This window comes from Cydia amplana, chromosome 22 (genome assembly GCF_948474715.1).
Source record: "Cydia amplana chromosome 22, ilCydAmpl1.1, whole genome shotgun sequence".
Taxonomy (NCBI): Eukaryota; Metazoa; Arthropoda; class Insecta; order Lepidoptera; family Tortricidae; genus Cydia; species Cydia amplana.
The window spans coordinates 2,411,586-2,430,529 of record NC_086090.1 but is presented as its reverse complement, the minus strand read 5'-3'; the positions used below and the strand labels follow the sequence as shown (position 1 = coordinate 2,430,529).

Sequence of the window (18,944 nt, the reverse complement as noted above, 5' to 3'; positions counted from 1 at the left end):
ATTGTTTTTTGTTTTTTTTTGCAGTACCTATACTATTTTCCTTTACTAAAGAGTGGCTCGTAAATTTCAAATTACACTGGCACAAAGATTTCCAGTTCGAATTCTGGTTTGTTGAATTTCGTTCATTCAAAAACAAGTAAATTGATGGAACACGAACTAAAGAAGAAGGAACGAAAATTTGTGGGGTTCGCGGAGTACAAAAGTTACTAAAGAGGAATTAATAGGGTTTTTTCGATGCAGACGAAGTTGCGGACTAAGAAATAATTTAATGTATGTTTCAACACCAGATGGCATAAGGCTGGCAGACCAGAAGGACCCAGTCGGAAGGAAGCTTTTCCTTGGCGATACTTTAGGTATCTGCACCGCCTCGAAGAAACTTTGTGACACGGCCAAGACCGACAAGAAGGTGAGTTGAATGAATGGAGGAACAAATGAAATCGTTACAAGATCTTAAAATACAAACATCCTATGATATATATATTTAGTCTAGGTAAACGTGTTAACACATTGTCAGTGATTAGAGTACCTACACCCAACCATTTAAAATCGAGTTGAACTCTTTTAGCATATCAGACCATACCATTACCTACAGACTCCGCTAAAATGTACCTATAAAATAATATGCTGGATTGCAGCATCACTCTAAAATATCCTACAAACAGCAACACTCTTAACTGTCCATCGGTGGACCTTATGCCTTTTGTAATAACTTAATAAGGTTTACCCATGGACAGTTAACAGTGTGGGCGATGGTACACCAGGGGGTCAATAATTATTTAATTTCACTCGAGGGACTGCCTGGTAATTATATGACAGCTAATGTTATCATTGTTGTTTTTTGTTTCAGAAACTAAAGGATGTCGCCGTGGAATTCGGTAATCACTCATCGAAGTTGCTGTATGCGATCAGCACCGACATTGATCCGAGCCAAGAGAAAGAGGTATGAGAAAATGTCAAAACTTTTTCTGGAAAAACGTTAGGTTTTTTCTTTCTCTATCCTTCTCTCCAATCTAATCATTATGATCTTATTTGATTAATTATTATGATCTGTCTGATCGTTGCCCTTCTTTTTTACATTTTCTTAATTTTTACTTGATTCCAGATTCTGTTACGAGTGAAATCGGCTGGTGACGTGGCTTGCCGTGTTACGGAGAATTCTGCGGAGGTGCCGACGGCAGGGCGCTGTGCGAGCCAAGCTACTCACCTCATGTACACCGCCAAGGTTTGTTGCATAGTTAACTATTTGAAACCTTGTTAGAACGAGATAAGGTTTATAAATGGTCAGTTAAGATTGTAGCTCTTAAAGTTAACAAGAGGGCAAGTGAAACGAAGTTCAAAAGGAGTAGACGGAAGGAAACCATACTACTGCGAAATATGCTTAATTATTTTGTGTTTTCAATATTTTCTTAGAGGTTACCTTTAATTTAAATTAACCATACGTGCATTTCTGTTATATCATTCCCTTACGCATATTTAGGATGTGTTACACCTTTTTTTCTCACAAACTGATACTGGTGTAACCATAACTGGTAACAACACCTCGAATAAAAAGTCTCACGTCCGGCTGCAAGTATGGATTCGACCAAAACTGCTTGATGTACTTTTCTTTTACTTCCCAAAGAATACTCTAAAGTGTTTCTTCTAAAATACTTGCGTGGTGTGAATATACTAGTAGTTCGCCCCGAACTGAGAACTCGCGGTTCGTCAAAAAGATCAATTGAAAGCAGTGCTACTTAGTCCAAGATGGGCATTTCGTAATTGAATCCTGATTCCACGATTACTTGAAATTACTTTTTAATCTGATTACCGATTCCCAGATTAGGTACTTTGTAATGTAACAATACCGAATTACTAAGTACAATTCCATTTGAGGAATCAGGAATCAATTTCTCGAATATTACAATTACTAGTAATTGGAATCAATGTCGATTCCTCATTACAGGAATGCATTACTTGATTCCTTTCAGATTACATTTCGTACTACTACTATCAAAAGTACATTTCGATAGTTGACTTACTAGGATGCATCTATATCTTATTTGAAACAGGTGCGCAGATTTCGAATATGATGACCATGACCTATAAAACGACATCCATGACGACTTTTATGACATAGTGCATGGCCGCCATCTTGGATTCCAAAATAGTCATCATTTTCGAAATTTGCGCCGGGCCTAAACCTATAAAACGACATCCATGACGACTTTTATGACATAGTGCATGGCCGCCATCTTGGATTCCAAAATAGTCATAATTTTCGAAATCTGCGCCCCCCAAAATCTATAAAACGACATCCATGACGACTTTTATGACACAGTGCATGGCCGCCATCTTGGATTCCAAAATAGTCATGATTTTCGAAATCTGCGCCCCCTATAATCTATAAAACGACATCCATGACGACTTTTATAAAATACTGGATGGCCGCCATCTTGGAATCCAAAATGGTCATCATTTTCGAAATCTGCGCCCTCTAAAACCTATAAAACGACATCCATGACGACTTTTATGACGTACTGCATGGCCGTCATTTTGGATTCCAAAATGGTCATCATATTCGAAATCGGGGCCCCCTAAAACCTATAAAACGACATCCATGACGACTTTTATGGCATACTGCATGGCCGCCATTTTGGATTCCAAAATGGTCATCATTTTCGAAACCTGCGCCCCCTAAAACCTATAAAACGACATCCATGACGACTTTTATGACATACTGCATGGCCGCCATTTTGGATTTCAAAATGGTCATCTTTTTCGAAATCTGCGCCCCCTAAAACCTATAAAACGACATCCATGACGACTTTTATGACATAGTGCATGGCCGCCATCTTGGAATCTAAAATGGTCATCATTTTCGAAATCTGTGCCCCCTAAAACATATAAAACGACATCCATGACGACTTTTATGACATAGTGCATGGCCGCCATTTTGGAATCCAAAATGGTCATCATTTTCGAAATCTGCGCCCCTCAAAACCTATAAAACGACATCCATGACGACTTTAATGACATACTGCATGGTCGCCATTTTGGAATCCAAAATGGTCATCATTTTCGGAATCTGCGCCCCCTAAAACCTATAAAACGACATCCATGACGACTTTTATGGCATACTGCATGGCCGCCATTTTGGATTCCAAAATGGTCATCATTTTCGAAACCTGCGCCCCCTAAAACCTATAAAACGACATCCATGACGACTTTTATGACATACTGCATGGCCGCCATTTTGGATTTCAAAATGGTCATCTTTTTCGAAATCTGCGCCCCCTAAAACCTATAAAACGACATCCATGACGACTTTTATGACATAGTGCATGGCCGCCATCTTGGAATCTAAAATGGTCATCATTTTCGAAATCTGTGCCCCCTAAAACATATAAAACGACATCCATGACGACTTTTATGACATAGTGCATGGCCGCCATTTTGGAATCCAAAATGGTCATCATTTTCGAAATCTGCGCCCCTCAAAACCTATAAAACGACATCCATGACGACTTTAATGACATACTGCATGGTCGCCATTTTGGAATCCAAAATGGTCATCATTTTCGGAATCTGCGCCCCCTAATACCTATAAAACGACATCCATGACGACTTTTATGACATACTGGATGGCCGCCATCTTGGAATCCAAAATGGTCATCATTTTCGAAATCTGCGCCTCCTAAAACCTATAAAACGATATCCATGACGACTTTTATGACATACTGCATGGAGTGCATGGCCGCCATTTTGGAATCCAAAATGATCATCATTTTCGAAATCTTCGCCCCCTAAAACCTATAAAATGATATCCATTACGATTTAATGACAGTGCATGGCCGCCATCTTGGATTCCAAAATTGTCATAATTAAAAAAAAAAATCTTTAAAAAAACAATATTATAAATGTGTAAACCGAGCACTTTCATTTGATACCAAACTCGACCATACTTTCTTGCAATTAACATGACCAGAATAGCAAGACCCCTCACAAATGGCTTTTTAGCATTTTAAGCTCTTCTAGCTCAATAACCTCTTGCAAGCCAGCTCAAAATTTAATGACTAAAATATAATGCCCTCGACTATACGTTCACCCAATTTCATTTAAATTAGAATAAATCGCCGTGTGCCTGCTATACGGCCACAATTCAAAATTTTTAATTTTCTGGATTATTGCAGATTCCTATTCAAAATTGTTCAATTTACGACCTTATTTCGAGAGCCATAGCAAAAAAGGTCTTTAAGAGCCTTTTTCTCACAAGTGGCCTTATGGATTTGACCATAAATTGTCAGACGATTCCCTGCAATACAGCCACTTGCCAGTCTGCCGTCTGGCGTTCGCACATGAACTGACGGCCCTTTTGAGTTGTGGCTATATAGCATACGTTTTAAATGAAGCTTTTGAGTTGCGTCCTAGAAAATAATAATTAGTTGAGTGATAATTACGATGAATCACTATAAATATAAAAGAAACAAACGGCAATTGGTTGTGTCACAGCAGTAAGTATTACACTTATTATTACAAAATTACCAGCTCGCCACCGAAACTACCACAACGCAACAAAATGATTAAGCAAATCTCAACTTTGTTTTCTTATAAGTGCGGTTCAATATGGCTCATCAGTGAGGGTCGTGAGCCTAATACATATTTTTACCCGTCTGAAGAAAGATAAGTATTGAGCATGTTTTCGAAGAGTGTGTATGTATTTAACTAACATTTTATTATATATAATATTATGTGTGTCTAATTCTATAGCACGCTTTACTTCCAATAATATGCAACGGATTTTATTGTGTGAGGTAGATTACTAACTGTGTTCGGGATGGTTGTATTCGGGATGGTGTCATAATATTGGAATTTTGTTAAATATTATAATAACTGCTTTTATTTTGGGGACTTTGGCGCCAAAAATTAAATCACGTGGAAAGTCGTTACTTTGATATATTTACATTGACTTATTTGATAATGGTAAAGGCATTTTCGTGGTAATGACTGTGTTTAATGTTTTTTTCGGTGTGTGTCCTAGCTATTCAATTTATTTCCATTAAAATGCTTTTATGAAGAATGATAGAAACTAGATATAGCTATGTTTTATATGCTTGCTTGTTTTAGATCTAAAATTTCGAGGACTACGAGTAGATCTGCTAACACACGTATTGCCACCTCGGACAGTCTCTCTCGTGTGACACCTTTGTCAAAAGCGAAGGATTCACCAGAAAACAGAATTACCTATGATTAAGTTTAGTGTCCAGTAGTTACGTGTTATTGATGTGTATTGTGTAAGTACTAAATATTGGCCTTTTAAAGGAAAATATACAGCAATCTACTACCTTTGTATTTTGTAAGTCTACTTAAAGAAGACTGATTATTACATACGTTGATTCTACTAAAGTAACGAAAACAAAATATTTTGTATATCAACTTATCAACGCTTTTTTTATTAGTGCTAAGTTGAAATACATTGTGATATTCGTTATTTCTTGTACTGATTACTTATAAGAAGTTACCTACTTGTAAGAATTAACTTACTGAATAAATAAATAAATTGCCTGCAATGTTCTTAAAGATGTTGATTTCACAAATTAGCAAGGAACAGTATTGTGTTTTGATTTCTTATTTTATAATATAGTAGGTATTCTAAATACTTTTTATTATTTTGAATGTTTTAAAAAAGAAGTTTCAAAGTTTTATTTGTTCAAATTTTATAAAGAACCTTTTAAAGAATTAATATTATTTGGTAATGACATGGTATAATGTTGCTGATTATAAGCTAGTTACACATATTATCGCGTACAGTGATCTTGTTCCTATCAAAGTTGATAAAATAAAGGGATTTTAACTATTTTGGTGTTTTTATTTATATTTGCATGGTAACCTTTATCCAATAATTTTGTGTTTAAATTTGGCCGCATCTCAAAATCTTTAAAAAACGTTTCTGCAATACGGCCACAACTCTAAATACCTGTCTTTCGGGCCTCGTGTCTTAAAAAATATACATTTCTTTTAAAAAGTGGCGTGGTCATAAGGAGGGTTATATCATTCCGAGTAAATAAAGCTAAATTTTAAATTCATAGACCTAAAAGTAAAGGAGTAAGATCCTATTAAACACCCTGAACTATACTCTCACAACTTTGAGACGCGATTTCTCGAAAAAACGGTTTTTTGAGATGTGGCAGTGTAGCAGGCACACGGCGAAATTTACTTAAGTTATTGAGTATCAAACTATCCTCTGAAAGTTCAGCTTAAAAACATTGAAATGCCGGGACGTGCCCCTAGCCAGCCGTGTGTTCAAAGTCGAATGTAAGAACTTCGCTTCGCTTCGCTCGCTCGTTCGATAATTTACACTTATCCTTCTAGCTCGTGGCTCCCTCAATCCAAGACCCAGAATGTCAAGACGCACTCATCACCGCCTCCAAAGACCTGTCCACCCAGCTGAAGACCATCCCCTCATCCACTCCAAAGCTGACCCAGGAGATTATGGGGCTGGAGAGGATCCTGGAAGCCTTGAGGAGCGATGTGGCCAGTGGGAAGCTGGTGAAGAGGAAGGAAGAGAAATTGGTGATTGAGGATACTCCGTTGAGGAGGTTGACGGCACAGATTATTGAGGATTGTAAGGTGAATATGATTTTCTTCTTAGTTCCACTTTTTTGGGTAAAACCGGTAAGAAAGTTGATAAAACCATGTCAAATTATTGTTTTTCAAAAATTAGTAAAAGTTTTTCGAATACTATTAGAAGTATTTAGAACATATTAAATTATTATCAGAAAATATTTTTAATTTGTTTTTTAAATTAGTATAAAGAGTTTTTGGAATTTTGTGCAAATTCCTACTAATACAAGCTCTCACGTTTCATGAGATACAGCCTGGTGACAGACAGACTAACGGACGGACAGACAGACGGACAGAGGAGTCTTAGTAATAGGGTCCCGTTTTTACCCTTTGGGGACGAAACCCTAAAAACCACTAATAATACCCGCCAATAACACCCGCCCTTATGCTTTTCTTTCAGCAAAACGCCGAATGCACTACCAACCCCGCAGCAGAGCGGAAAGCGATGGCCGACTTCGCCAACAAGCTCTCTGACGGCCTCAAAATTATGGATGTGGCCAATGCTAGGTGCAAGAAGGAACCTCATGTGAGTACTAGAATGTATACAAAATTCGGACGATAATACACCTTGGTGGTGCCCAAAGTCATTCTTGATCCTCTTCTTACAATTTGAGTTAGGTACATAGGTACTTAAAACTACTCATCTAATAAACTTCTTGATAGTCGCGCCACTTTTTCTGTTTAATTCTGCCTTTTTCACGATTTGTTCTGCGTTTTTCTGCCTGACGAGCGGGTGGCCTTTGATCTAAAGCATATTTCAAATACTTTAAACCATAATGGGTAACTTAATATGTCGTTATTACTATAATATTTCTTGACCCGATTATAGCATTGTTTTGTAAAATATTTCTTTTCCGACCAGGATCTAAGAAAACGCGAGGAGCTAGAAGACGCAGTGTTGAACTTGCAACACCTGGTGCTGCAGTGCCGACCACGTGACGGTGCCGCTAATGAAGCACAGAGCAATATCGTCAATCTTTCGGTGAGTGATGTGTGCTTGTTTCGGTGACTGGGTGTTTATAGTGACAGGTACTTATGCTGCACGAGAATACCTATATTTGGACATATAGAGTTTCTTTAATGTTTTGACTAAATTTTACAGTTTTCGATACATCATTGCAGCTGTCCTGTGGCCTGACTGTAAATAATTTTCTTCTTTCTTTGTCATTCTCTATACTTTTTTAGGTTGTTTTAATTTAAAAATAAATGCGTCATACAAGCATATTTTCGAATACGTACGCTGATCCGACTAGACCAGAGGTATCCCAAGAGTTGGATATTTTCCGATGGTACAGGCCGAATGCCGATGTTAGTGAAGTTGCCTATTATATAGCTTATATTGTAGCCACTATTCCCAGTAGGAAAGACTCTATATTAGGAAGTGAAATTTGTGGAGAAATAACTATTACAAAAAACTTTCCTTACTAGCCATCTTTGTTGATCAAGACTTAAATAAATTGTCCAATATTTTTCTAAACTATCCCTTCTTCTATCCCAGGACTTCCTAACTGATGTATCCACAAACGCATCACGCCTCCAACGCGCCGCCCACGCTGCAGAGAACAGCACCGGACCGCACTCGCGCGCCGCGGGTGCCGTGCACGCGCAGTGCCAAGAACTTTGTGACGCCGCGGCTAAAGCCACTCCTAAGGAGCTTGATGCACCTATGGTCGACGTCGATCATGCTGCTAAGGTAAAAAAGACATTATCCGGTCAGTGACGTTATAAACAAGTTAACTGACCACTGGTAGAAATTAACCATACTAAACTTAATAAAAAAATGTAATGCGAGGAAATGTCGCCAGCATCCTTGGTACAATGCCTCAAGGGCCTATTTTAGATTTAAGCTAGTTTTTAATTTCTTTTAGTAATACACTGTATATATCTTGTTTGTAAATAAATAAAAAAAAATGTATTTCGAATAAAATAAAAAATTGTCTGTTAACGAACCGGCGTATGGTAGACGCGGTTACGTGTGACTATGACAAAATAAAATGTCCAGTAGATACTTCTTTTCTAACGGTATTAAAAAAATATCTTATCACGCGATTACCGATTCCAATATACACACGCAAACACACATTATGTTTTAGGAATGTGTCAGTCGTGTGCAAAAGATCAACACAACTATCGAGTGCTGCCCTGAGGGCGCCGGAAAAACTAACCTCCAGAAAGAGGCACGTCCACTCAACGAGAGCTGCACATTGCTACAGTAAGCCTTCTCCTTATTATCTTACCGCTTTCCACATTGTATTCTAAAGGATCCCCTTGCCCATAAGGATACAGAAAAAAATACAAATTTTTGGTTTCTAATTCACGCCTTTCATTTTTAGAGAGGGAATTTCCATAGATGCTCCATCTCTAACTTTGAAATATTGGTCCTTACAAACGTTTTTGACTATTTTACAAATTATTATTTTAGATACGCATCTCAATCAGCGTTGGCAACGGCTCAATGTGCGGCGCTGGATGAAGCACTCAACGACCTCACAGATCTGGAGAACAGGATAGACAAGATGCTGCAGCCTAGGCAGGGAGAGAAGTACACAGCACAGGTAAGATCTTTCTGCGATTATCTACTTAATTGTTTATATCGATCGAAGCAACGTAGTTCTCTGACTCTCGTAACGGAATCTGGACTCCAAGATAAGAGGTGTACAATTTGACAGGCGCTTGACCAATGATGAGAGGATAAAATCGAACCAAGCCTTAGGGCCAACACACAGGTGTTGGCCATTATTCGCTCTTCATTTCATTTTGCACTTGAACTTCACGCGAAACTTTTTTTTCCGGTTTTTCTATGCCCTATTTCCGATTCCATCTTTCTCAGTTTTAGCTTTCGTGAGTTTACATTTTGTATAACCATAAGGATATTCTTTTTATTTTATTTATTTTTAAAATTGTGTTTTTACAGTCTGCCCCCTCAGCATCTCTACTGGCATCTCGTGCCCGCCTCGCAACAGCGGCCGCGGGCGTTAACCGTGATGCTCAAGAGCTAGCACCTGCATTTACTCGTTATGTGGCTGATATGAGATCACACGTCGATATCGCTGATGAACAGAAGAGGATGAGGTGAGTTTAGCACAGAAGAGGTGATCACAAAAAATAGCGGGTCAAAATAATTGAATAAGGAACGTGAAGTCGCAATATAGCTATCTCAGTGCTAGAACTAGCAATCGTAAGCAAGATACCATTTATGAATTGTCATAAATGATAATTTGTGTAATGTCGTCTCATTCACATGTGTAATGGTTGTCACAATTAATTTGTATGTATTGGTTTAATTTCTTGCTTTTGATGCATTGGGAACACAGTTCAAAACCTTTTATTTAATAGGTTGGCAGATCATCTCAAGAAGCTCCAGGGTCGGCTGAAGCTTCTCACCTTGGAGACGGGACGGCAGGTGGTGACCTGGAGACCTGCCAACGAGGGTGAGGTGGTCACCATCACAGATGATATCCTCAAGGTAAGCTGATTTCAGAAGGAGACTAGTGTTTTTTATCAACTTCAAAATTTCGAAGGTGGAGGTTCTCAAACTAATGATGAGACAATCCAAAAAAGTCAAGGGAAATCTTCATATATTACAGCCACACGTACCTACCAACTTATAGTGATTTGGGTATTTTTTGTAAAACGCTATTAAACGTAGGTATTCTATATATTTGTTATATTGTTACTTCTAATTTTATCTTATATTATTTATTTATTCTTTTTTATAGGAATTGGATAACGCGGAGGCAGTAATCGGAATGAAAACTGATAAAAACAATAACGTAGCCTACGAGGACCTGAAGAAACTCCTTCTGCCTGTAGAAACTTACAAGATGGAGGGGGATAAGAAGTAAGTGATTTCAAAATTATTTTGGACTAGCTTTTGCCCGCGACTTCGTCTGCGTGGAGTTAGTAATTTGGGTAGCTTATTTTTACCCAATCTGCTTTATAACGATTCCCCATACAAACTTCCACCCACCTTTTCACCCCCTTAAAGGGTGAATTCTGGGATAAAAACTACCCTATGTCCTTCCCTGGGACTCAAACTATCTCCATAGCAAATTTCAACTAAATCGGTTCAGCGGTTTAAGCGTGAACAGGTAACAGACAGACATACAGACAGACACACTTTCGCATTTATAATATTAGTATGGACATGGATTAAAGGACATTCAAAGAAAAACCAGTCATAGGTAAACACAGAATTTCTAAATTTAATGTAGTTGTACACGGCGCTTCAGCCTCGATTAAGCACTTGCGCAAGCGCTATGCTCTATCTAGATGCACTACTAGTTACTCGGGCAACCATTGTTTTGACACCCAACAAGTTCACCAAACTGATGAATTTTATTAGAAAGCACTGGTTTTGCAGAAGAAGAAATTAGAAATATTCAGGCCGTCTATTTTTTTCCTTTCCTGTGTAATATTTTTTAATTTCTGTTACAGGAAACTAGAAGCGAAACTAGAACCCTACGCTACAAAACTCAACTCTATGGCTGAGACCTTAACGCTCAGTATTGGCAAGCCGGGATCGCTCGCCCGTACAGCGCACGTCACCGCTGAGTCTGCGGTTCAGCTAACTGCACTGGCTAAAGCCTTGAAGAGCGATGAGGTAAGCGAAAATGTGCCCTTTGTTTATAATTTGAAAGTTAAAAATTACTCGTCATTGAATTGTGGACAAAGTTAAGGACCAACACAACAGCAAAAATGGAAATGTCCACGCTTTTTGTGAATTTATTCTGTGGCTTGGTGACGTATATAAACTCAAGAATTTACATACCTACCTATATGTGACGTTCCACGATTAAAGGTACCTACCTTATGGCGGTTGACGCCTACGCTATTATTAACGCCGCTCCAATACTATTGCGATGCTATGCGACGTACGTAAGCGCCAGCCGCCATAAGGTACCTACCTACCTTTTCCCGTAGACCGTCATATATATGATTTTTCAACCAGAAGTGAACCTAAGAAGTTGATTATTTTTAAATGTACCTACATTTTCTAATTTTACATACCAACTCTTTCTTGCCAGGACCCAACAAGGAACAGCAGAATAGATGAAACCTCTCAGGAGTTATGTTTCGTAACTTACAACCTACTTAAAACTGCGGAGTTGGGTAATAACGTAAGTTAACATTTTTGATTAATTAAATATGAATGTAATTAGTTGGTGCCTTAATAAAAATTATTACATTTTGTATTTTTTTAAGTGACACGCCTGTCACGTGTAATTTGTTGTCATCTTCAGGGAATCTATAATACCTACTCATCATCTTCCTCGCGTTGTCCCGGCATTTTGCCACGGCTCATGGGAGCCTGGGGTCCGCTTGGCAACTAATCCCAAGAATTGGCATAGGCACTTGTTTTTACGAAAGCGACTGCAATATGACCTTTGAACCCAGAGGGTAAACTAGGCCTTATTGGGATTAGTCCGGTTTCCTCACGATGTTTTCCTTCACCGAAAAGCGAATAATACTATAAATTATTAATGATTGTTACCCATAGGAGCCAAACAGCTTCGAATCGAGAAGAAAGATGCTGGATGCTTGCCGGTCGCTGAGTGATGCTATCAACAAATTGGTAAGATATACCTACAATTACATCACAGAATAAATAATAGTACTAGGTACAGAAGACTCACTCTCTAACAAAACGCGTCTGTTACGATCAGCACAGATATGGCCGCTAGGTGGCGACAGCGCCACACGCGGCTTATGGCTTTCCCCAAAACTGGGGCCGAACGGATGTACTTTTAGCTACCTGTAGCAAAGCGACGAAATCGCGTAGTAAGCCACGCCTGCCTGTATACCTTTTCTAAATTCCAAGCGTCCGTTCTTCTGCGACCACGCTTGATCCAGGCCATCATCTTAATCCAATTTTTCACTGAATTTTTTCTGATAATCTTGAGTGCCTCTTATGCTTGATCTGCCTATGCTGTCCCTTCTATTACGAGCTATAGGTACCCAAAAATACAATGCCAAAAAAATTAAGTGCAGTATTACTTATTGATAATTTTAACCTTTTAACCGCCATATAATACGTTATCGAGCGTGCTCGTGTCGCCGGGGGGTACGAAGTTACAAGTTTTGTCTTATTTATCAGACAGCGGCGAAATGAGCACGATTTTGTATGTCTTATATATCAGTCTACGGCGGTTAAAAGGTTAACAAAGATTTGCGTTTGTGTATTAAAGACAAAAGAGTATATTTTGAAATATAATGCGTAATGACTTATTTAAAAGATGTGACAACAGTAAGAAAACTATTTCTAAAAAAACTTGTCCAATTTTTTTTTCTATCCCAAAAATCTTGTCCTTTTCCAACTTATTTTAATTTTTCTAACAGGTCAGAGCCTCGTCAAGCGGTGACAAGCTGCAACGCGAGTGCAACGAGATGAACAGAACGCTGCAACTGCGTCAGAGCACAGTGCAAGCTAGGCCCACCTGCGCGTTGCCGTACGCCGAGTGCGTGTCCGCCTTGCAGACGCAACATGACGCTATCAGTAAGTCACTTGTAACTTCACTACACCTTAAAAAACAAAGTCCCCCGCCGCGTCTGTCTGTTTGTGTGTTTGTTTGTTCGCGATAAACTCAAAAACTACTGAACGGATTATCATGCGGTTTTCACTTATCAATAGATAGATTTTTGAGGAAGGCTTAGGTGTATAATTTGTTAAGGTTTACCCGCGCGAAGCCGGGCCGGGTCGCTAGTTTACTTTATAGTAAACTAACGACCCGCCCTACGTAGTCTTATGACTCAACTTAATACGTTATACACATTCAATTTTAGTGAAAAAAAATGGTTGATTATTTTTTATATTTTCTTCTAATCTTAGCGCTTTCCTGCACATTAAAAAGAATCCCGGAGTCCCCAAAGCACCCTGTACTGTACCGCCCCGTATTTATGAATCTTAGTAAACCTTTGTCAAATTCTACGCCTTTCTAAACAAACGCAACCGTCAAAATGACGAATAATAGCAAATGATTATCAAGGGCTTGTTAGCCTTGACAGAACAATAATTAAGCTATGGTTTTTCAAAATTGATTATTATCTGATCTTCCAACTCTGAGGGCCTACCGCGAACCACGTTCGACGTGTTACCTCCCTGTCATACATACGTACGAATTTACAAGTGCGACAGAGAGGCAACACGTCTAACGTGGTTCGCGGTAGGCGCTCTGAAGACTAACAAACTTGTACGACAAACTTCGGGCTCATTTAGAGGGCGCGCGAACTCGTATACGATTTTAGTACATTGCGAACTATTGAAGTTACAACAATTCAGCCGACCGATCAAATAACGCAATGTAATGGAACTCGCATGCGAGTTCTCGCACCGTCTAAATGAGCCCCTCATTTAAACCTAAACTTTTCCTGATTATCTGTCGACCCTGTTCACAGAGAACTTGAAGAGCGAGGAACCGGTATCCAGAGAGGAGTTCAGCACCACCCTCGACTACTTGGCGTCGGCAGTTAACAACAACGTCGACTATGCCGAGCACTGCGCTTACTTGGTAAACGTCTTACTTGAATCCACATCCTAGTCTTTGTATCAAGGAATATGGGATTGAAAATAGAATATTTGAAATTGGCATACAAAATAGTCTAACATACTTAATTGCTGTACAACATGGCTCAGCATGCTTGTAACCTAAAAAAAGTAGTGTCAGCTATAGAGGACAATACAGAAACCTCTTTATTTACGCAAATTAATTTTTAACAGGCAGAAACGCTTGCGAACGAAGCTTAGAATAAATTTATGGGTCCATATGGTGGAAAGATTCGACGGCTATTGATGAGGTCTTGGTGGCTCAGTTGGCAGAGCGCTGGAGTATCGATTCAAGTTCAAGTTTCACACATGGCAGTAATTTTTCCACTTTTAAATTTGTAATTTCAAATAAAGTTTCAAATATTTCGCCCTCCAAAGCGTTAGGAGGCGGCACTTGCTTGTCAATGTCAAGGCACGGAACCGGTTTTTTTTCAAAACCCCAAAATAGCCCAATATTTTTAATTATTTAGTGCTCTTTACGTACTGAATCATGTATAACAACTTCGTATTAGATTGTCCCATTAAACATGAAATAATATAACAAAGAACGAAAAAGAACGTAATAATACCGGTATTTTTTGTACGAAAAAAAAACCGGTTTCGAGTCTTGTTTATGTAAGTTTTGATTTATGCCAAAAGGTGACCCTCGCGCAGAGTCCCTTTATAACGACAAAATGTTTTATCGCGTTTTCAAATGGATTTTTCTTGCAGCTGTCAGTATCGGAGCAGCACCCAGAGCTGTCCAAAGACGGCATGGTGGACACGGAACGCATTCAGAAGCTGATCGCGACTGCACAGGATTCTTGCTTCCGAACCACTAGACCGGGCATCGTGCACCAGGTAGCTATAATTCTAAATTTAAGTTTTTAATATACCATAAAAATGTTATCAACGCCATCTGGTGGATCCTAGAAGCATTGCTGGTGGATCACAACATTTTCAAATACTTATAAAATCGCAACTAAATCGGTCGATCAGCATTAGAGAAGATTAGGATTCGTGGGCATCGGTCTTGTAAAGTAGCCTTAAGCCCGAGAAAAACCGGTTTACGCAACTCGGGTTACGCAACAGGGCATCATTTTATCTGTCCGTACATCACGTAAATTATGAGTGTTCAAATTTTATATTCGAATTTCATAGTATAGTTAGGTATATGAGCGTTTCTTGAATTTTTTTGCCATTTTTATATATTGTGACCTTTTATGCCACTTTTGTATTATTTTTAGACAGAATTGCGAGCCCTTTTCATCCTTATAGGAGAAAAAAAGTGTGCTAAAATTTCCATACATTTTTCAAACTTTCCTTTTTGTTACCGCCATACAAATTATATGGGTAATCACAATAGGAAAAAAACTCTGGGACATTTTTTTATCACATTAGGATCGAAAGAGCTTGTGATTCTGAGTAGAAATAACACAAAAGTGGCAAAAAATGTCCCAATATATAAAAATGGCAAAAAATAAAAGAAACGCTCATATGGGCTATATCTGCTAGACATTACTAAAATCTATTTATTTACAGGCAAAGGAAGAGTCGTCTCTTCTCTCCAGACAGCTCTCCGACCTCAAACACGCCATACAGGAGAATTCCTCCAAAGTCAGAGACGAGGGCGTCAAGAAACGTCTCCTGGAGGTTTGCAGTAAGGTCGAGGCTGCTGGAACGAAGTTAAACGGAGAGTTGAATAAGGCGGATGTTTCTGTGGTAAGTTTGGAATTATTTTGGGGTCTAACATTCAAGGATCGGACCTCAAACAGGCCATACAGGAGAGCTCCTCAAAAGTCAGAGACGAGGGCTTCTTTTAAACGTTTTCTTGAGGTTATCAGTAAGGTGAAAGCGACCCGGACGATGTTAAACGGAGCGTTGAACGTGGCGAATATTTCTGTGGTAATTTTGGAATTTTGAGTAGGTCTATGCGTTTTAAAATAAGTAGTAGGTACCGGAACCAGGAATTCCCGGTTCTGGTCATACAAAATTAGTGTCGTTGGCCCTAATATTCAACAGTCGGAACCGGTTACTTTTTTCCTTCCAATAAATAAATCGGTTTCTATATTCACTTTTCGTCGCAATCATGCCTTTCAGAAATAAATGCTAAAGAAGACATTTTATAAATACTTAAGTAAACTTAGGCCTAGTGCGCCAACCACTATTGATGGAATAATATTATATATATCTCAACAAAGAAACAAAGTATGAAACTGGCATTTAAAAAATATACGCCGCTTATAAAATAAACAACATAGGTTACCTGTTATTTTATGTTGTAGCTTACTACAACATTCTTATCTTAATATTTACAATACAATACAATACAATATAAATATTCTTTATTGCTCACCAATATGAAAAAGAACATGATATACAAATTAAGTATGACGGAGGCACGGCGACGACGGTGGGCGTAGTACCTCAATGTATTACTTCACAGCTAAATTAGTATGTTTCAGAATAATCCTTCAGGTATAAGCCTTCAGTAACGTGGCGAATTAGGCACGAGGTTGGCTAACGTCCGATCTCTAGCTCGGTCCGATCAATTCTGCCTGCGGAGCGTAACCGCTCCCGCCTCCAAGTCAAGTTGCAAACCTGCCCGACCAGTCTGTCATCTAAGTTCAACAATACGCCAAAAGATGGCGTTACTCTCTACGCAACTATTATTCTGTTACAACCAAGTATCACGTAGCCAAACATTGAACTGTAACGCTGCAATATGTCCTTCTGGAGTCACGCCGCGACAAGTATAACTTCTGTATATAAAATAAATGTGCATATTTCCCGTTTGTTACTTTTGATGTTTTTCAGGAAACCCTGACACCGACAGCGTTCGCCACAATCGAGGCTCTCTCCGCGCTGCGCAGTGCCATCGAACATCCTGCGCTCACGCCGGTAGCCGCACCCTCCCCAGCTGCCCAGAAACGTGCCGACGAAGTTATACAACAATCTAAGTAAATACTGTGTATTATGATTTATTTCGACGTAAACAATATATGGAGGAGACAATTATATATATATATATATATATAATATATATATATATATATATATATATATATATGTGTATTTCTTCAGGGATCTTCACTCTTCAATTTTCAGAACAGTATTCCTGCTCCGTCTTCGCATTCAAACGCTTTAATACGTCGTCTCGTACCTCTGACTCTTAGTCTTATCTAAGTAAATACCTACTGTTTCACTTTTCGTCGTATGTAGGCTGCATAAAGTGGCTTATTATGCTCTTGTGCATAAAGTAAAATTATTAAGATATTTACTTACTTAACAATAAAGTCCCTAACCAACCATATGATCAACGGGCAGGGTCAACGCGCCTTGTCCCTCCATTATCTTTTATTCTTGCTATACTGTGTTAACGTATCTTTTGTAACTTGATTATTTCAATAAAGACTACGAATGTAAAATTTAAAAATTTTGCCCAGATCCTACTAAATATTTTATTTAATCAAAATAAGGTGTAGACATATAGTTTGTCAAAGGACTGTCTCATTTCAAACATAGACCGAGAGAATAATACCATCCTTGTCTTACACTAGTACTAGCACCCAAAAGAAAAGGATGAGTATAGTTTTCCTGGTTCTTACTGACTGACAAATTGGTATAATAATAAAATAAATAATTTCTAGGGAGCTCATAACGCGGGCATCAGGACTGATGCGAGCAATTAAGACATCAGAGAACCAGCAAGCCATGACGTGGGTGATGTTCAACACCTATACCAAGGGAGTCATCGAGATCTCTGAAAAACTAGTCACTTGCGTCAGGTAAGTTGAGAATTTAATAATAAGACTTGTCGTATTATAAATTTTATTTCTGGTAACTCGTGTTGATCATGACCCCCGCGATACAGGCCATGCCTAGTGCGGGGTTCAATGTAACGTTCCTGCAAACTCTTTATTATGAATAAAAATATTGTTATTGTTATTATCGTGTTTTATACAATTTAAACTGTGACCCGCGACATTATTAAAAATAATCAGCTGTAAAGATAATGAAATCCTCCAGCCGAGGGTATTATGCAAGAGAATATATAAGATGGTCGTTAGAGATGTGAACAGAATTTTTATATTAAATAGAAAGAGTTGTGTGGGGCAAGCAGATTTTTAATACTTTTATAGTTTAAGGAAATATAAATATTAAAAGGAATTAATACGATATGATAACCTTCTGTATTTTTACAGAGAAAATGGCCAACAAGCAGGCTTAATAGAAGGGGCCATCGAAGAAGATGTAAGTTCATTCCGTATCTTATAACACCAAGTTAAAAATGTTAAAATTCAGTATATTTTTAATATAGGTAATAAAAAGTCTAAAAGTAAAATATGTTCTACCTTGAATTGAATATTTTTTCTTGTTTACAGGAAGGTGACATGACAGCAATGAGCTACGTTCAAACGCAGTATGTGTTTATGTTCTTTAATTTCGTAACGAATATATATTTATGATAGAATAGATAAAGCTTAAGCAGCCTGTAGTAGGTACTTTATGAATTTGAAGAGAAGAATGTACTTCCATTTCAAACTTAATTTCTCCCAAACACTTGATATTGACATGTTGCATATATTACAGAGTACTCATCGCAAATAAATGGCTGCAGAAACCGTCATACAAGGCTCAAATTAAGACAGACGGAGAACAGGCTGCGAGGAACGTAATCGATATTGGAAAGAAGGTAAAGGCAGTGATTCAGTTGGAGTAAAAGGAATTTATATATAGGTTAATCAAAGTATTAGTGGTAGTAGTTCCTGTGTTCCAAATTTTAGCTTTCGTCGTCAAACGGTCTCTGAGAAAAACGCAT

General features: G+C 38.4%; 1 protein-coding gene across 1 annotated transcript in view; it reads left to right on the top strand.

Moving 5' to 3' along the window:
* LOC134658365 (talin-1-like) overlaps positions 1-18,944 on the top strand; it is an 81,522-nt gene that overhangs the window by 48,457 nt on the left and 14,121 nt on the right. The window contains exons 49-72 of the mRNA XM_063514000.1: positions 288-406; positions 848-940; positions 1,103-1,222; positions 6,349-6,606; positions 7,001-7,126; positions 7,463-7,582; positions 8,099-8,293; positions 8,694-8,812; positions 9,023-9,155; positions 9,515-9,672; positions 9,937-10,066; positions 10,320-10,441; positions 11,038-11,203; positions 11,628-11,720; positions 12,101-12,175; positions 12,940-13,096; positions 13,996-14,108; positions 14,855-14,983; positions 15,665-15,844; positions 16,940-17,082; positions 17,773-17,910; positions 18,328-18,376; positions 18,508-18,545; positions 18,716-18,818. Of these exons, the coding sequence (XP_063370070.1) occupies positions 288-406; positions 848-940; positions 1,103-1,222; positions 6,349-6,606; positions 7,001-7,126; positions 7,463-7,582; positions 8,099-8,293; positions 8,694-8,812; positions 9,023-9,155; positions 9,515-9,672; positions 9,937-10,066; positions 10,320-10,441; positions 11,038-11,203; positions 11,628-11,720; positions 12,101-12,175; positions 12,940-13,096; positions 13,996-14,108; positions 14,855-14,983; positions 15,665-15,844; positions 16,940-17,082; positions 17,773-17,910; positions 18,328-18,376; positions 18,508-18,545; positions 18,716-18,818 (3,077 nt within the window). The remainder of the gene's footprint in view (positions 1-287; positions 407-847; positions 941-1,102; positions 1,223-6,348; positions 6,607-7,000; positions 7,127-7,462; positions 7,583-8,098; positions 8,294-8,693; positions 8,813-9,022; positions 9,156-9,514; positions 9,673-9,936; positions 10,067-10,319; positions 10,442-11,037; positions 11,204-11,627; positions 11,721-12,100; positions 12,176-12,939; positions 13,097-13,995; positions 14,109-14,854; positions 14,984-15,664; positions 15,845-16,939; positions 17,083-17,772; positions 17,911-18,327; positions 18,377-18,507; positions 18,546-18,715; positions 18,819-18,944) is intronic.